The sequence below is a fragment of the Acanthisitta chloris genome, unplaced genomic scaffold, assembly GCF_000695815.1.
Source record: "Acanthisitta chloris isolate BGI_N310 unplaced genomic scaffold, ASM69581v1 scaffold1081, whole genome shotgun sequence".
In the NCBI taxonomy this organism is placed as follows: Eukaryota; Metazoa; Chordata; class Aves; order Passeriformes; family Acanthisittidae; genus Acanthisitta; species Acanthisitta chloris.
The window spans coordinates 63,199-79,394 of NW_008656285.1; the positions used below are offsets into that span (position 1 = coordinate 63,199).

General features: G+C 36.4%; 1 protein-coding gene across 3 annotated transcripts in view; it reads left to right on the plus strand.

Moving 5' to 3' along the window:
- The window catches only part of ESR1 (estrogen receptor 1), a 106,957-nt gene that overhangs the window by 24,976 nt on the left and 65,785 nt on the right, over positions 1–16,196 (plus strand). For 2 of the 3 annotated variants that reach the window (XM_009084235.1, XM_009084236.1), the window contains exon 2: positions 4,442–4,632. In XM_009084235.1, the coding sequence (XP_009082483.1) occupies positions 4,442–4,632 (191 nt within the window). Of the gene's footprint in view, positions 1–4,441; positions 4,639–16,196 lie in introns of all 3 variants that reach the window. The other variant, XM_009084234.1, reaches the window with a different exon arrangement.

The window sequence follows — 16,196 nt, forward strand, 5'->3', positions numbered from 1 at the left end:
TAGGCTAAGACTAAGCTGGAAGATACATCATCATTGTCTAAGGGAAATGGTTATTGAACTCATTCCTGAGGCTGCACTCAGAGACATTAACTTGCTGATGATCAGGGAATAAACTGAGGATATTGGAGAAAGAAAGGCCTGTATGTATGTTACTTACCTAAACAAGGCCAGGGCATGGGTGTAAACACCATGACGGCTCTCACAGCTGAATAGTTTCATACTCCCAGGCATGGTTTGGCCAAGATAAGTGACCCTTGCCCAGGGCATGGTTCAGGCACGAGCATAAAAGGTTTCTTCTCCTTCAGCAGCATCGATGAAACCATCCTGTTTTGGAGAGGAAGAGAGTTTAGCTATGTGAATTGCATGTGCTCAGAGCCGTGGATCAGGAATCACTTGCAATCAGGTCCCAGAGTGAGGTCTAGACAATCTTCATCACTAGCAGGCTATCAACCAAGGAATCATGCTGCATTCTGCTCCCATTGCTGTAACCCATCCTCATTGCTGCAGCCCATTTTGTGTCAATGCTGGCTCGGCATGTGGCCACCTCCCAAAATTCCATCTAGCCTAAAATACCCTGTGACTGTGTCCATTTCACATACAACTCCATGTAAGGCTTTTTCTCTCCACCATCAAGTTGTATTTAGCTTAATTACAGCCCTAGACATTTTAGGATATTTGTTTTAAGCCAACACTTTCATTTGGATGGCATACGGTTTCGTTTCAGATTCATTGGAGCTTTCTGAGGATAGAGTTTTGAGGTCCTTAATGCACTTGGCAATTTTCTGTTTATTTATATACTTGGTCATTCCTATTGCAGTACTTCTTGAGATGTCTCGTAAGTATTTTCAAGCACTTAATTCTGTTCAAATATTTTGCCCCATATGGAAATTCACATTTTAACAGCAGGTTAATTTCGTATTGAATGGCAGAATGGTGTTATAATAGGTCCAATGCATGGAAAAGCATTTGTGCTAGACCATGGCTGCATTTGAAATGGCCGTTGGTTTTGAGGCTTCTTACACTGGAAGCTTCTGTCTGTTCTGTTAATAAAGTTTTAGCAGCTGCAGATTAAAGTTTCTTGTATGAAAATAAATTTGGAAAACTAGATTTTCTTGAAGTGTCTCCTTTTACTGCTTAAATAACTTTTACCTTAAGCACTTTTACTATGAAATCTCTTTATTTCAGGTAAAGCTGCGATTGTGAATAAATTGGGCCTTACCTTACTGTTGGGTGGATTGTGTACTGTGGGTTATCCTAAATTCATCCTGCCTGCCAGTCAGATTACCTTGATGTAAAAAATAGTTTACATTGTAAAACTGTAATTCTTTCCTGTACACTTTCTTTTTACCTTGCAGTCAGCATAGGATTGATGATTTCTTGGCTCATTCAGAGTTGCAGGTCATAAGTGATCATGTAATGTAGAAGTCTCTTGTTTGCTAGTACATTTATTGAAGAGCAGACTCGGCAACATAGGTGAAAAAACAAAAGTGAGTGTGGAAGACAAGTTTGTCCTGCTCTATAAGTTCCAAACACTTTCCATTTTATGTCTGCTGTGTTATTACGTTTGGAAATGAGCAATAATTTCTGAGTAGTTTTTTTGCTTTTTTTTTGTTTTGTTGCAGGCTTTGGAGAGAGGCCTCTATCTCGGGTTTTCTTTCCTTTTGATTTGTGCTTTTCTTCGGTAAACAGTTGGCAAGAACTTTTGGTCTTTTTTTTTTGTGTGTGTTGTTATTGTTTGCATAGATGACAAAGAATATTGTAGAAAAAGGTTCTGCTATTGTATTTTGGGAATGATGGTCTTGCCAAAGTTGTAAAGCTGGGTTAGGTTGTTTTACTATGTTCTCCAGAAGACTAACCCTTAAAAATTAGATGAAAACTGGATGAAGAGCAGACTGCTTTGGTTTTTTTTTGTCAGGATCTGTGGTCTGTGATATGTTCTAGCTAGCAGCTGATTTCTGGGTCAAATCTGATATGTTATTTTGATTTAGCAATCTTTGTGTTTTTGGGATACTCGAGTTTCCACCAAAAGGTTTCCTCTTCACCTCTTCTAATAATTACTAGACTTTATCTATTATCAGCTTTTATTTTCACTATATAAATGGAAAAGGGTGACAAGATGCTGTTTCTGGGGAAGATGAGGCTGGGGGTATTTTAATCTACTTCCCACTGTGGTTCACTGAAGCCTGAATGTGATGACCCTGCAAGGCCAGTTTGCAAAACCTTGCTCAAGTGGTGCTTGAGTGGCACTGATTCTGGGCATGGGAAGCCTGCAAGGTCATCTTTAGTCTAATTTCTCTTTGTGAAGGTCTGTGTTAGCAGATTTATAGTGCTCTTTGAATGTAACAAGTCTATGTGCAGGAAGGCAATGGAGACCTAAGTCAAATATGAAATAAAGGAGCATTACAGGCAGGTGTGAGCAGTGGCATTGCTTCCCTGTCTGTCTGTGGTCCCTGGTGTGATGGAGCCTGTGTGCTGACACGGAGTGTGTTGTCTCATTGCTTCTGCCTGCAGCCTCCCTCTGAAAAAGTGGCATTGTTGGGTGACTGAGGATGGACAGAACCTGTGGGACAGATTCTCCACAAACAACATGGCAAAATAGCTGTATTAACTGCATCTTCCTTGTTAGTGTTTATGCAGCTTAAATTCTTTGGAGTGTACATATTTCATGAAGTTTCTTATCTGTTCTATATTGGAAAAAGTTAGGGTTTTAAATTTCAGGCCATTTCTGGTACTTTTTCATTATTATTAAATACAATTTTAATAAAATTTGTGTATGTGAACCCAGTCTTGATCTGAGCAAAGACAAATATTCTGAAAAGATGAAAATGTATCTGGGCCAATAAATCAGTGATGACTGATACTTCTTGATATTTATTTTGGTTTTACCTATTAAAATGTTTTCTTTTGTATCCGACTAGAAAACTAGGGTTGCTTTAGTAAGTGTATGTGCATGTGTGATGTTGGAAAACTGCTGCACACCTGCAAAAATATGCAACTGCATTGCAACTTGATTCTTTTTTCCCTTGCACTGTTTTTAAAGTGCTTTTTTGAAAAAAAAACATTTAGACTTCATAAAATTGTAATGTATTTATACTTTTTATTGATATGAAAATAATTCTGGGAACCTTATCTTGTGTAAAATGTGTATTTGTATCAGTTTAGAAAAAAACAGTGAAAAACTATGGATATCTATCAAGCCATGATGTGTACCTTACAGATTAGTCTATTGCTGTTAAAATGATATTAACTGTTATTAGAGTGCTTGCTGGTTTGCTTCAAATATTTAAAATATTCTTGTAGTTATATACACCTAAGAGTATATATTTTTAAACAAACCACATTGTGGTTTATTGAAAGTTATATTGAGAGAGGTGCTATAGCTGCAGGAAGGGGAGAATGGGGTGGAGAAGGTAAAGTACAGCTTTGATCAGTGCTCAGTAAAAAACAAAAAGTCAATTAAGTGAGGCACTGGGATAAAGCAAATTCAAAGGAAGTTTCAGAACCTTGAGAAGAATAAAAATACCTACATAGGTTTGGTGGGCTGGAAACTGTAGTTATATGGACAATGTATGTGTTGGATTCCTAATCACTGATTAATGGTACTGTTTTAATTTTTTTACCTTTTGCATTTTTCAGTTTTTTAATTCTCTGCCTATTTTCATAGAATTACATTGTCATAATTGTGACATTCTTCTATTTTCCAGTCTCACTAAAAAGCCAGAGTTGTGTCATGCCAGGACGTCACCATATACAGTTTCTTCACTTATGCACAAGTCCAAGGAAAAATAAAATTATTTAAATACATGTTCAAAATTAGCTAATGTATATAAGTCTTGGCAAAGAACATTTGGTTTTGAAAATAATTTTTATGAAAGTGGTATTGTGATGAGAATAGGGACTGGTTTATACAATTAACAATCTTGAAAATTTAAGGAAAATTTTCTTCTTTAATTGGGCTTCTTCAAAATAACTGGGTTAATCATTTAAGTGTATATAATATAATAATTTAAGTTAATAATTAAGCTAGTTGAGGTGCAATCATTCAGTGATTTTGGACTCAGATTCTCAAATTAGCTGCTGATATTGCAGTCATGCTGAAACCTTTGGACAGAAGCAGGTATACAAAGTAATGCTGATTTTTCAGTATTTCTTTCTATTGTCTTGAGAAAAATTGGTTCATTTACTAAATAGCTTTCTAATTTTTCAACGTACAATGCCCAATAGCTTCAGGTTGATTTGTGAGAAATTGCCCTGTATCTTAATGTTTCTGCACCTTTCCAACTAGAACAGGAGAGAGGGTGCTAAAAGATTTTTTTCCCCCTTTTTGTCCGTCTGTTGTTTTCAAACTGGATTTGTTCTTCTTTCTTAAAATCTGAAGCAGTGGATGAGGCATAACCCCTCTGAAAGAACTATGCTTGTTTTTATTTTTTGCTATTAACAGGCCAAGCTCTGATAACAGACGCCACAGCATCCGGGAGAGGATGTCCAGTACCAATGAGAAAGGGAGTCTGTCCATGGAGTCCACGAAGGAAACTCGCTACTGTGCTGTCTGCAACGACTATGCTTCAGGCTACCATTATGGGGTCTGGTCTTGCGAGGGCTGCAAAGCTTTTTTCAAAAGAAGTATTCAAGGTAATAAACTGTTCAAGTGAGTCACCTTTATTCTTCACTCTTGATGAAACTGAAGCTACTTGAGATTGCAGCCTGAGCCCAGGACAATGACTTTTATTGGTTTTCATTAGCTGTTGCTGTGCCCTCCTATACATTATGAGCTCTGTATTTGGTGAATGCTTCTAGCAGCTATATAATCCATTGTTATTTAGTCCAACACTAATGAGGGAAAGAAAAGCCTCTCTGTGTTGTCCTTGTTTTAAGTATATCTGACCATGGAGGCAGTGAGAAATCTAATTAAAAGATCCGTATTGGATCAAGATGACCACTCTTTCAGGCCATGTGCATATCTCTCCTCTGTGATTATGTTCTTATCTAAAACACTTTTATTGAGAACTCCCTGACAGATGATTAATTCCTGTTGATTGATTTATTAATCTTTAGTGCTTCATTAACCAAATGATTCGGTCCAAATCTCAACTCCTTTAAGATGTTAGATGTCTTTTGAGAGCCAATGTTGAAAAGGAATATTTCCTTGATGAAATATCATTTGTGTCTGTCAACAAAGCAGGGCTTTGAGCTATACACAGAATGGTTTAGTTCGTGGGCTTGTCATGGCTAAAAAGGCAAGTGGAGTAAAGGGCATCTAACAGAAACAGTGTTAATTACTGTGACTGAGACAATCCTTTATTTAAATGTCTGTCACTCTGTGGCATGGATACTTTTTTTGCTCTGTTCAGCATTTCTTAAAGTGAGTAAGAAGTAAGTGTGATTCTACTGAAAATACAGGCACTGTTCAGTATCTAAGTTTTATTTTGGAGAAGAAAATAAAACAGATTTATTCTGTTCAAACAGAAAACTAGTAAAGTGCTTTAGTTTGGTTTCTACAGTTTTTTAAATCCTCAGGTGGTATATAGGCACTTAAATTCCTGTTGCTCCTTTTCTGAAGTAAACATAGTGAGGAACAGTTTTTACCTCACATCACAAGGTGTGATTATTACCTGTTTTGTTGCATGACTGGCACCGAGGTGAGTTAAATAAGACTTCCAGCATTCAACTCAGAATTTTCCCCGCCTTAAAGAAAAGAGTGAAAAACTGGTTGCAAGGTAGACATTGATGGAATTATTTGAACGTCAAAGATTAGTTAATAGTTACTTGTATTTCTCCTTTTCCAGACACAGTGAAATGATTTTAAAAAAAGCTAGTGGTTACAACCAGAGGTCAATAATAAGCAGTGCTGGAGGGACAAAGTGTGAAATGCTTTTCTCTTAACATCAGAGTGATTTACTTTAACTTGTGATGTCAGGAGAACAGGTCCCTTATTGCGTGTTTTTTAAGCTTTTTTCATTTTCAGTTCCCCTGAACAGATTAGAATTATTCTTTTGAACTTCTGTCCTTGTGCTTGACATGAGCTAAGTCACAGTGTAGTGGAAATTGAAATATTCTTAAGCAAAAGTAAGAATTATCAAGTAATTGTATAGAACAGATCTCCAGCTTCGGGCCATTATGGAAGAAGAAATGAATCTGTTTCATCAAGCTCCATGGTTCTGCTGTCAGAATTCAGTGGTTTTGTCCTGGTCTCTATGTGGACAAATGTTATGGTCCATCACAGTGGATCTGTTATCTACTTCTGCTACAGTATAGGATAGTCAGTAAATTTACTTCTTGCTACATTTATATATCTGACATAACTTTTAAGTAGGTAAGCTTTTCAATTTTCAAGCTTAAGTTTTGAGTATGCCATAAAATGCCTTTCTTGATCTTTAAGTCACATTTGCTCTAGTTTAAGCCCCTTGTTTCTTGCCCTATCCCTCGTGAGCATGAAGAAGACTTATTACAATGACCTTTTACATAGTTGAAGTCTCTTATCATATCTTTCTTCAGTCTTCTCCTTTTTAGACTAAACAAACTAAGTTCTTTCAGTAGAACATGCTTTCTAAACTTCTGATCCCATTTGTTAAACTCCTCTGTACTTTCTCCAGTTTATCCACCTCTTTTGTGGTTAACAGCATAAAAAATGATATCCATTAATATAAAGACAATAATTCAAGAATTTGAGTACTTATGAGAGAACTGTGATCACTTGAGCACAGATGATATGAAAAGTCCTCTAAAGAACACTTAAAGACATAGGTACCTGGTCTTGATGAACTAAGGTATTTTTTGCATTTCCTACTAGATTTGGTAGAGATCTCTACTTCAGCAATTACATGTTTTCATTAGACACATGTCCAATCTATGAAAATGACAGTAATTTTTAGATTGATAATAGATGCAAAAATATGCATTTACCTTGCAGATGATAATAATTTTAAATAGGCTGGGATCAGATCTCTAGGAATGAATACTACTTATGTGTAGGTGTATGTATAGAAAAATATGTGGACTAAATATTATTGTATATATTTTTCATTTATTATATATACTGCATTGTATATATACTCTGCAGTCTTAAAAATGGGAACAATTTTCCTGGGAATCATATGATTAAACAGTATTGAGGTTTACAGGACTTGTTTGAATAAAAGTAACACGGAATCCTTTCAGCAAATATTTTTGTTGTTTTGGCAAAGATTGTTGTTTATAGTGTGTCTTTCTTTAAATGCAAGATAACTGCACTACTTTTGCTTTTTGTTTACCTGTATTTCTCAATACATGTATAGATGCAGAGATGATTGATCATTTCTATAATTCTCATCAGAGATTTCGTAGGAGAATTGTTATGATGAACTTTGATGTCCCTAATAGACTGTAGTCCAACATTCTATATGGTTGCTAATAGAACCACAGGAAAAAGTAAGTATTGATGTGAATGAACTGTATGTGGTAATCAATTTCCTCTGTATATATGTATAGTCTCAGTGATATCTGAGGTATCTATACTTACCTGCATAAGTATATTAGATTTTGTGAAAACTCACATCTACATTGGACTTTATCTGAGGTGGAGATGGTGCAATTTTGTGAATTTTAAATCCTGAGCTGTTTTAATTTGTTGCCAAATAGTTAAAGATTAAAAGGTAACCTGAATTAGCAACTGTCTCTCAATATATGCAACTGCTCAGTCTTGTTTAAACAGATGGTTGGTAGAAAATCTCAGCTGACTCCTGAACCTGCCTGTGTCAGTCTGTTTAGTTAGTTTATGTCTCAAAAGTGATTTGGGATGTTTTTTTGAGAAAACTCTAATTTATACAATGTTTCATTGTATAAATATCATATACCGAGAACACCATGTGGCTTGGTGAAAGAAGTGTGTTTTATTCTTCACCCAGCATATGTAGCCTTCAGGACTGTACATGGTCAAGCAGTTTGATTCCAGACAAGCAGTCACATCGCAGCACACTGTACTGCTCTACTACATATTTGTGGATTTTAAGACCAAGAAGGGCTATTAGATCATTCATTCTGTTCTTTTTTTTTTTTCCAGTATAAAATTTATATGCTATCCATCTACAAAGCCCAGTAACTTGATGGAGGTAAATATTTTAGAAGACACCCAGCCGTGATCTATGGGCTCAAGAGTTTTCTTATGATGATGGCTCATTCTAATGATTTGTCCTCCCATCTGCTAAAAAAATTACCTTTCTAATGTGTATTACTTTGGCTTTTACATCACATCCGTGAGCTGGACTTAGTAACTATCTTCCTCGTGTGGGAAGTTCCTATAACTTAAGTCATTACAATGAAATCACCTTGATATCAGAAGTGAACTAAAATGTTTCAGCCTCCTGCTGTGTATCTCTCTATCTTCTGAGTCCTTTATCTTCGCACCTTTTCTGATTCCCCAACACTCATAACAGCTGCTTTAAAATTTGGATGTCAGAACTGGATGAAGTATTTCAACATCAGCCTTACTAATGCCATTTACAAATGAAAAATTCCCTTGTGACTCACACATTCTTTCCCCCTTCTAATTCTTTTGGTTTTTGGATAGCCACCAAAGCGTACAAGACAGGAAGTAATTAATCATACCATTTCTGACATGCATTCAACAAATGCCTACATATGTGGGGTTGCAAACCCGCAGTGGGACCACAAGGGATTCTGAACAAATGAGGGGTATCTTGATCTCAGAACTGAAGTATTTTAGAAATCCCCAGTTCTATTTCCCCTTCATACACCTTTCTGGTGTTTTTCAGGTGCATCTTCGCTGTTTTTTTTCCACAGCTGTATACTGAGACAAAAATCTGGGATATTTCACAAATATTCGGTTGATAATTACTACATGATGGGAGGCAGTACCAGTCCAGCAAGAACAAGCTGGCATCTCAGAATGGATGAATAGCCATGATGAGGGATTCCAGAGGTCTGCCTTTAAAGTCTTGATCACAGAGATATGGTAGTCTTCAAAGTGCAGGAATTCTTGAAGCCTGGAAGTATTTTACTTGTGTGGGTTTAACATGGATTTTAATTAACAGTTATGCCTTCTGACCATCAAGTAGGAGAGTTTTGGCAGTAGACTTGATGTTTTATCAGTTGTTTTAACTTCACAGTGATAGAGCTGTACTTGGTTGAAAGTATGTAATGCTAAGGGAGTGGCAATACATACATATTTTCATCTTGGAGAGAATTTTACTGGTAAAACATGCCTAATAGGTGGGTGTTTAGGTAATGCTGCAGTGCAGCAATTGCAATATTGTCAGTCTGGGAGGTTACTGAGATCTTCTTGTTAATTTTCTATTATTGTTTTCTGTTTTCATGGTATTTTTGTAACCTGTTTGATAACAGTTTCAAATGTTGCACAGATCTTGCTGCCAAGAAGACAGAAACTCCCTAATAAGGCTGCTTGTACACTAATACTATGAGTTGTCAGCCAAACCATAGAACATGAGCCTAAATGAGACTAGCATAGGTAATCACAGGCAATAAACAGGGGGCTCCAGATGGGTATCTTGTCTCAGGGTGAAAAACATGTGGTTCCAGTTGGAGAGCTAGGTGACTCTTGGAAGTTTGAAGGCTGGGTTTAGCCATCATGGGGCTTGCCCTAACTGCCTGTGGTCAAGCAGGTTCTTCTGAAGCTTCTTGTGACTTATTTTTGTGGTTTTAGTAGTTTTTCTCCAGTGTCCCTTGAGTTAAACATATACTCTGATTCTTGTCCCCAACATGCATTTTTAATTTAATCAGTCTAATTGATGGCAATCTTGTTTCAGAAATTTGGGTGCTCTTGAAAGGCAAGAGTCATTATCCCTGTTTTCCTAGTAAGGCAGTTTGAATGTGGTACTTTGAATGTAGTGACTTAAGATGTTTGTATCCAGGATACCTCCTTATTTTTCATGGCCTAAGCAAATAATTGTCTGCAGTGGACGTTGAGCTCTGGTCCATCTTTCTGTCCGTAGTGGGATCAGCTGCTGCCAATTCCTTATATATACTTATTGAACTGCTTCTTTTCATCCAATGTCTTATTCTCCTTATCTTCGAAGGATAATTGGAATTTTCCTTCTTTCCTGGATAAGCTCATCACTTATTTTCCTGTCAATCATGTCACAGAAAGCAAATTGTTCTCTCTTCTTCTGCAACAACCTTTAAAGAATGGAAGATTGCTATCATACTCAAAAATAAAAGTATTATTCTGTTTTACCTAACCCGAAGACACACAGTTTATTCAACATTTTCTCATAGGTTTTGTTTTCTAGACCTGTAATCTTCTAGTTGCTCTGCATTGTAGATTCTCCACTTTGTAATGGTTTCTTTTTTTCTTGAAGCATGATTTCCTTCTGTATGGTGTTTTACAAGTACAGAGCAGAGCAATAGGAATACCTTACAAACCCAGTTGGTGGTATTTTGTCTACATCCATCCCATTGTAATGTTTGCCTTATTTACAAAACCATGACACAGTTCACTCATAATCAATGTGTGCTGCAGAATAAACTCAAGTGTACTTTTCTAGAGAAGAAACCACTTCTTTTCCATCTTGTTGTATGCATCCGATTATTCCTGTTTTAATGTATAGATTTGTACTTGTCATTACTTTTGTGCTGGTTTTTTTTGCCATGTGCTACCTCCAGTTTGCCAAGACAATTCTTATTCTGCTGTCTCCTGTCATTTATTTCAGTCTGGCTAGCAGAGTAGTATAGTCTTTTCTTTGTTCTAACACACATAAATGTCATATACAAATGAATATATTCTTTAATAAAAGAAGTACTCCAGATCATTACCCATGGGTGAGGAAAACACTGTATTGAACTGGATTTGGGACATGCACTATAGAGCCTCATTCAATATCAGCTTCCACTGTAACACTGAGCTTTGCTAGTGCTCCCCTAAGACTGGTTTTCTGAAATCGTCTAAACTATATTTTCCTAATTGATATATGAAATGCCAACCCAGGCAATGTTGAACACCTTTCTGATGTAGGGCAACACACATTACCAGAGAGCGGAAAACACTCATTGATTGTTGTCTGATTTAACTCAGGTGGATTTATTTTTTTTTAAATTTGAAATGGCTCTGTAAGTTCCATTCCCACAAACGTTCAGGTTTTCTGTAGGTTAAGTTGTCCTTTGCAGTCACTTTTGAAAAGTGGAAATCAAACTAGAGGAAACTGTAAGTTGACTAAAATGAAAAATGTACTGGAAGCACATGAAGTGGCCTTTGACATAATTTATTTCCAAAAGGAGACTATTAACAAGCATTATTAGAGTATGTGTACTTGTTCAGAGTTACTGTAAAAGAACTAGCATGGCAATTAACTGCTGGTATAATTTAGTAACAGATAACAGTAAATATCTTATTATATGAACCTTTTAGATAAGATTGTGCATTTGTCTCAAAGATTTGATGAATTTTATCACATATTGTTGAAATACTTGGACTTCCTTTGTTACAGAAAACACGGCTATTCTCCGCTTTAAAATGTGGCTAGAGATATGCAGAACAACAGACTGAGATCTTGTTTGACCTTTCTGCTTATAAAATGGATGACTCTTCTATTGAAAATGGATGATGTTAGGGAAGGAGTGAGCAAACCAAGGATCACAGATGTACATAAGTAAAATAAAGAAGAGTATAACTAGGTTTTATTTTGCATAAGAAAGGAGTACATAGGCAGAAAGTTTTCTTGTTGTTAACAGCTGACTGGGTTTTAAGGGCAGAAGAGTAATTTACAATATTTTAAACTTCTTGTCTTCTTTATAGGAATTGTGGGAGTTTTCTGTAGTAGAAGTTCACCCCATTTTAGCTCAAATAAACTGGGAAGCTAAAAATACAAGAAATTCATTCAAAGTGTCTGGGAATAAGATGGTCATGACTTGCTACAGTTCTATCTGAAAATGCTTTTTGTCTCTGGAGGGATCATATTGAGATGGTTGTGAGTAATATATTGTGGGAGTTTTTCCCTTTAAAACAGCTGTTGGTTTAATCATGTGCCAAGGATTTAAAACAATTGTGATTTATCAGCTAGGGAAACAGAAGACTGATCACATTCCTTGCCAGATTTTGTAGAAACTGGATCTGGATTGTTGTCTTTTTTTATTTGTCATGAGGAAATAATATACTTCCTATTTTGTTACCTTGTCTAAAATAAGAAAAATTGCAATGGAATTGAAGTAGACTTTGCACATGCTATCATAATCCTGAAGTAGTAGATGAAATACCAATTGAAATTTTAGGACTAAGGCCAATAATAAAAGCTTCAAAATTATCTGCTGGAGTAGATAATTGTACATTTATAGATTCTTAAAGTTAAATAGTGGTTTATTTTTTGTTTGTCACCCTTACTCAATATGTAAGTTCATGCATTACTGTACTGGTGAGATGGCAGTTGGTTTGGTATCCTCATGCATTGCCCATTCTCCTTCTTTCTTCATTTTTATTGTTAATATATGGAAAGATTCAAGGCAAGATCAATATCATAATCATTTGGCTTGAATTAACTGCTCATGCGAACAGTGCTATACATACATGAAGACAAGAAGATTCCACTTAAAGGAAAACATAGTATGGGAGTACATGACAAAGCTGAAGGGCTTAATACAGAGTATATAGATTTTAACCTTTCCTCCTTTTTCATTCTTCAGTGGTTCTGTGATTAATGTGTGTCAGTGCTCTCGGGCACATGGTGTGGTTCTTGGGGCTGTTCTGTGCAGGGTTAGGATCTGGACTTGGTTTTCTTTGTGGGTTTCTTCTAACCCAGGATATCTTATACTCTTTCTTTCTGAGATATATGCAAAGGGAGGACACTGGTTGCAAAAGAAGTATGTTTTACAGTCTTCTAGGCCCTTTTCATACTGTCACATGTGCTAGTGTTTTGCTAGTTTAAAATCAGAAGATTAATCTCAGCAGTGCTGGGTAGTTGCTAAGAGAACCCAAGTTCCAAATCCAAAGACCTTGTCTGAGGGTAATTAAGTTGTGATTTGAGTGTCTGTGATTATAAAGGAATTAGACATAACCTTCTGTTGTTCTGTCACATCTGTTAGGAAAAAGTGAGATTTTAAAACCAATCAGTGCAGTTTTATTGGGGCACTTGAACTTAAATTTGATATAAATTTTTATTTTATATGACTTTTTTTTTCAACACTTGTTTTTACCAGGTTAGCATATGCAATGTCTTGGTGCCTTTATTTGTGTATGCATTTTTTGTTGTTATTTCGGTTTTATTCTTCTTTTTACTCTTAATGAAAAATTTCCACTTGCTGTTGAAGCTATTCTTTCCAAGGTTTTGCGTTTCATCTGCAATCTTTCCACGTGCCACTTGCTTAAGCTGTAGAAAAAGTCTACACTCTAGCCTTCTTTTCATCTACCTGTATGAATTTTTTCTAATTTCACTGTAAAAATAAGATCACAGAAGGATCTGGTACTTCCAGGGGTAATGGCTTACCTGGTATCTGCCTTATGCCGAGGGATAAAGAATAGTTTAAGAAATGCTTGTGACATGAGGATTGAAAATAAAAGAATAATTAAAGGTAAAAACACGTATTAGTAAAAGGGTAATAATTATTACTGGCTCTTTTAAAAATGTATGATGAATCAATTCAGCTACATCAGGTTTTGGTGTCATACAAAATTCACCTGATAAAAATGTTGCTTTATTGGTTTTGTAAAGTTGTCATTATGCAATTTTAAGCTGATGTGCTGCCCTTGTCCAATTAGCCTTGGAAGTGTTTGATCGAGTCCCCTAGTGCCAGTTAAGATACAAATGAGGTCAAAATACCGTTAGGGAGTGAGACCTTATTACACATGGGGGAGAGAAGGGGTGATAGGAAAGTTAGGAAAGGGGGAGAGTTAGAAATAAGCAAGATTTGGTATGCCAAAGCAGAGATAAGTTACCACTATGATCCAGATGATCCAAAGTCATGCAGAAGAGGAGATAGTCACCACCATAGGTCCAGTGGTGTTCTGATGATTCATAGTCATGTAGAAATGGAGACAGTCATGACCATGGGTCCAGCAGCATTCTTATGATCCGTTGTCATCTTTTTCTTAGGTGGTAGGTATCTGGCATGCTCTGGACGCTGGTCCTTTCCATAGGGCTCTGTCAGGCACTGATTGGTCAGCTTCCCTGGAGTTGAGCAATTCCCAGCCTTGAGATCTCAGCAGCTGGAAGTGATGCCAGTCTTGGGGAATGGTGCCTCTAGGCAGCTGGAGGGGATGTTGATCCCTACCTTGGCATTCAGAGGGTTTGGTGGTGGACAATGGTGCAGCTAGAGAATTTCGGTGGCCAGAGGCATCCTGTGCCTCAGCAAGCTTTGAGGCTATCAACCACGACTTTGCCCCACAACAAGCCATCAAGAGCAGGCAACATCGAAACAAACATTTCTTAAAGGTCCCTTGCACATGCCAGCATGTTGGTTTCTTTAGTTCATTTATTTGTACAACTTTTGTGCTGCTTAGACTAATCATTCCCTCTAGCTAATCCTGATATATATTGGAATATAATACGGCAAATATTTCCACATTTAAGAAAAAATATTTCTATGTTACATTAGTTGCTGTTGTTCTATTAATATGGCCCACATTTGCATCCTTACTGGTCAATCACACTGTGAACTCAGCTTATCTAAGCTGAAATTCAGTGAAACACTCGAGCAGGTACTTAACTTTAACCATATATAACTGTGCTGAGACTACTTGCTAGAAGTACACAGATGCTTAAATGCTCTGCTGAATGCAGAAATGCTTTAAAGGAATATGGAGTGTTTTGCTGACTGAAGCCCTTGCACTTGCATAATTTGCCCACTCTGATCCAAGCATATCTTTCTGTTGCACAGCAGAAAAGGATTGCTGCCCTGCTGATATTGATTCCACTTGATTTTTGCACTCACCTAAGTGGGAACATTTTTCTGCTTATTTTATAGAGATCTAAACAGTGTTCTGAATCTTTCAGCTTCACTAGGAAGAAGATTAGCTACTCTGTCAAAGTCTTTGTTTTTAAAAAGAATGATTAAAGTTTTCCATCCTTATGCTATTTCAGATCTTGGTGTATAAAACAAGGCTAGGGACTGGGTTCAGGTGCTACAATCTTTTGCTGCTGTTTAGTGTGACCTAAGAAGAGCATATTTTCTTAAAAGCATGACTTTCTCTTTGTGCTCCTTTTCCCTGTAGATACTGCATATATGGTTGAGGCTATTTTCTTTCTGACTTTTTTTTTCCTTACATGTGAAATGTTTTGAATCAGATATGGAACAGTCTGTATCCTACCAGAGAAACTGAAATTAAAATGATCTTTCATGCTGGGTTGAGGTAGTGTTTCAGTTGTATTTTTTACCTCAGTCCTGGAGCAAAGCATGATGAATACGGATTTTTCCAGTATTATACTGTTCTGTCCAGTAGACCTAAAAGATGATAACTCTGTCTATTTGAGAAAGTGCATAGTCAGCTGTCCCTTTATTAAAAAGTTTACAGTTCAGCCGCTTATTTTGATGAGATCCCAGTTAAGTAGCATTAGAGAGCAGATGTTCCTGGTGTAATCTGATAGTAATTTTTACTCTATTTTCTAATTTGTAGTCAAGGATAGATGATTTGATGAGACCGAGGCCTCTGTCAAACCTTCACCCTGCTCTACCTCAAGCTGATCCCTTGACCTAAAAGAAAGAACAAGGAGTTCTGCAGTATTTTTTTTGTTGTTGTTGTGTACTGTACCATAGTTGCATTCAGATGAACATAAAGCATCAATGAGACAATTTTGGAGAGACTTTTTTGTCCTTCCTAAACTTTCTCTATAGTTGGAAAATAATTTTATAGCAGATTTAAGCACACATTTTTTCAGAGAGTATTGGAATAGAGGCTTATTGGCAGTAACAAATTATGGTATGCTAAAAATGTTTCTTATGAGAATTGAGATATAGAGAGTAATAAATGAGGAAGAAGAGCTCTGAAGGAAAGGACACTAGTAATAAGCTTGGTTTCAGCTGATGGTAATTTAAGAATTTGTCATGACAAGCTTTTTTTTTTTTTTTGCATGTATCAGTAAATGCAATTTGAATTAGATAATGATTTATTCCTGAGGTACAATAAATAAATTGCAACAATTGTTGCTTCTATTTTATACTGTTGCTCGTTGTTTAACTACCCCAGATCTTCTGTGCATAGGCCTTTTTGATTTTATAAACCTTTAACCAGTTTATGCATCTATTGGTTAAACCACAAC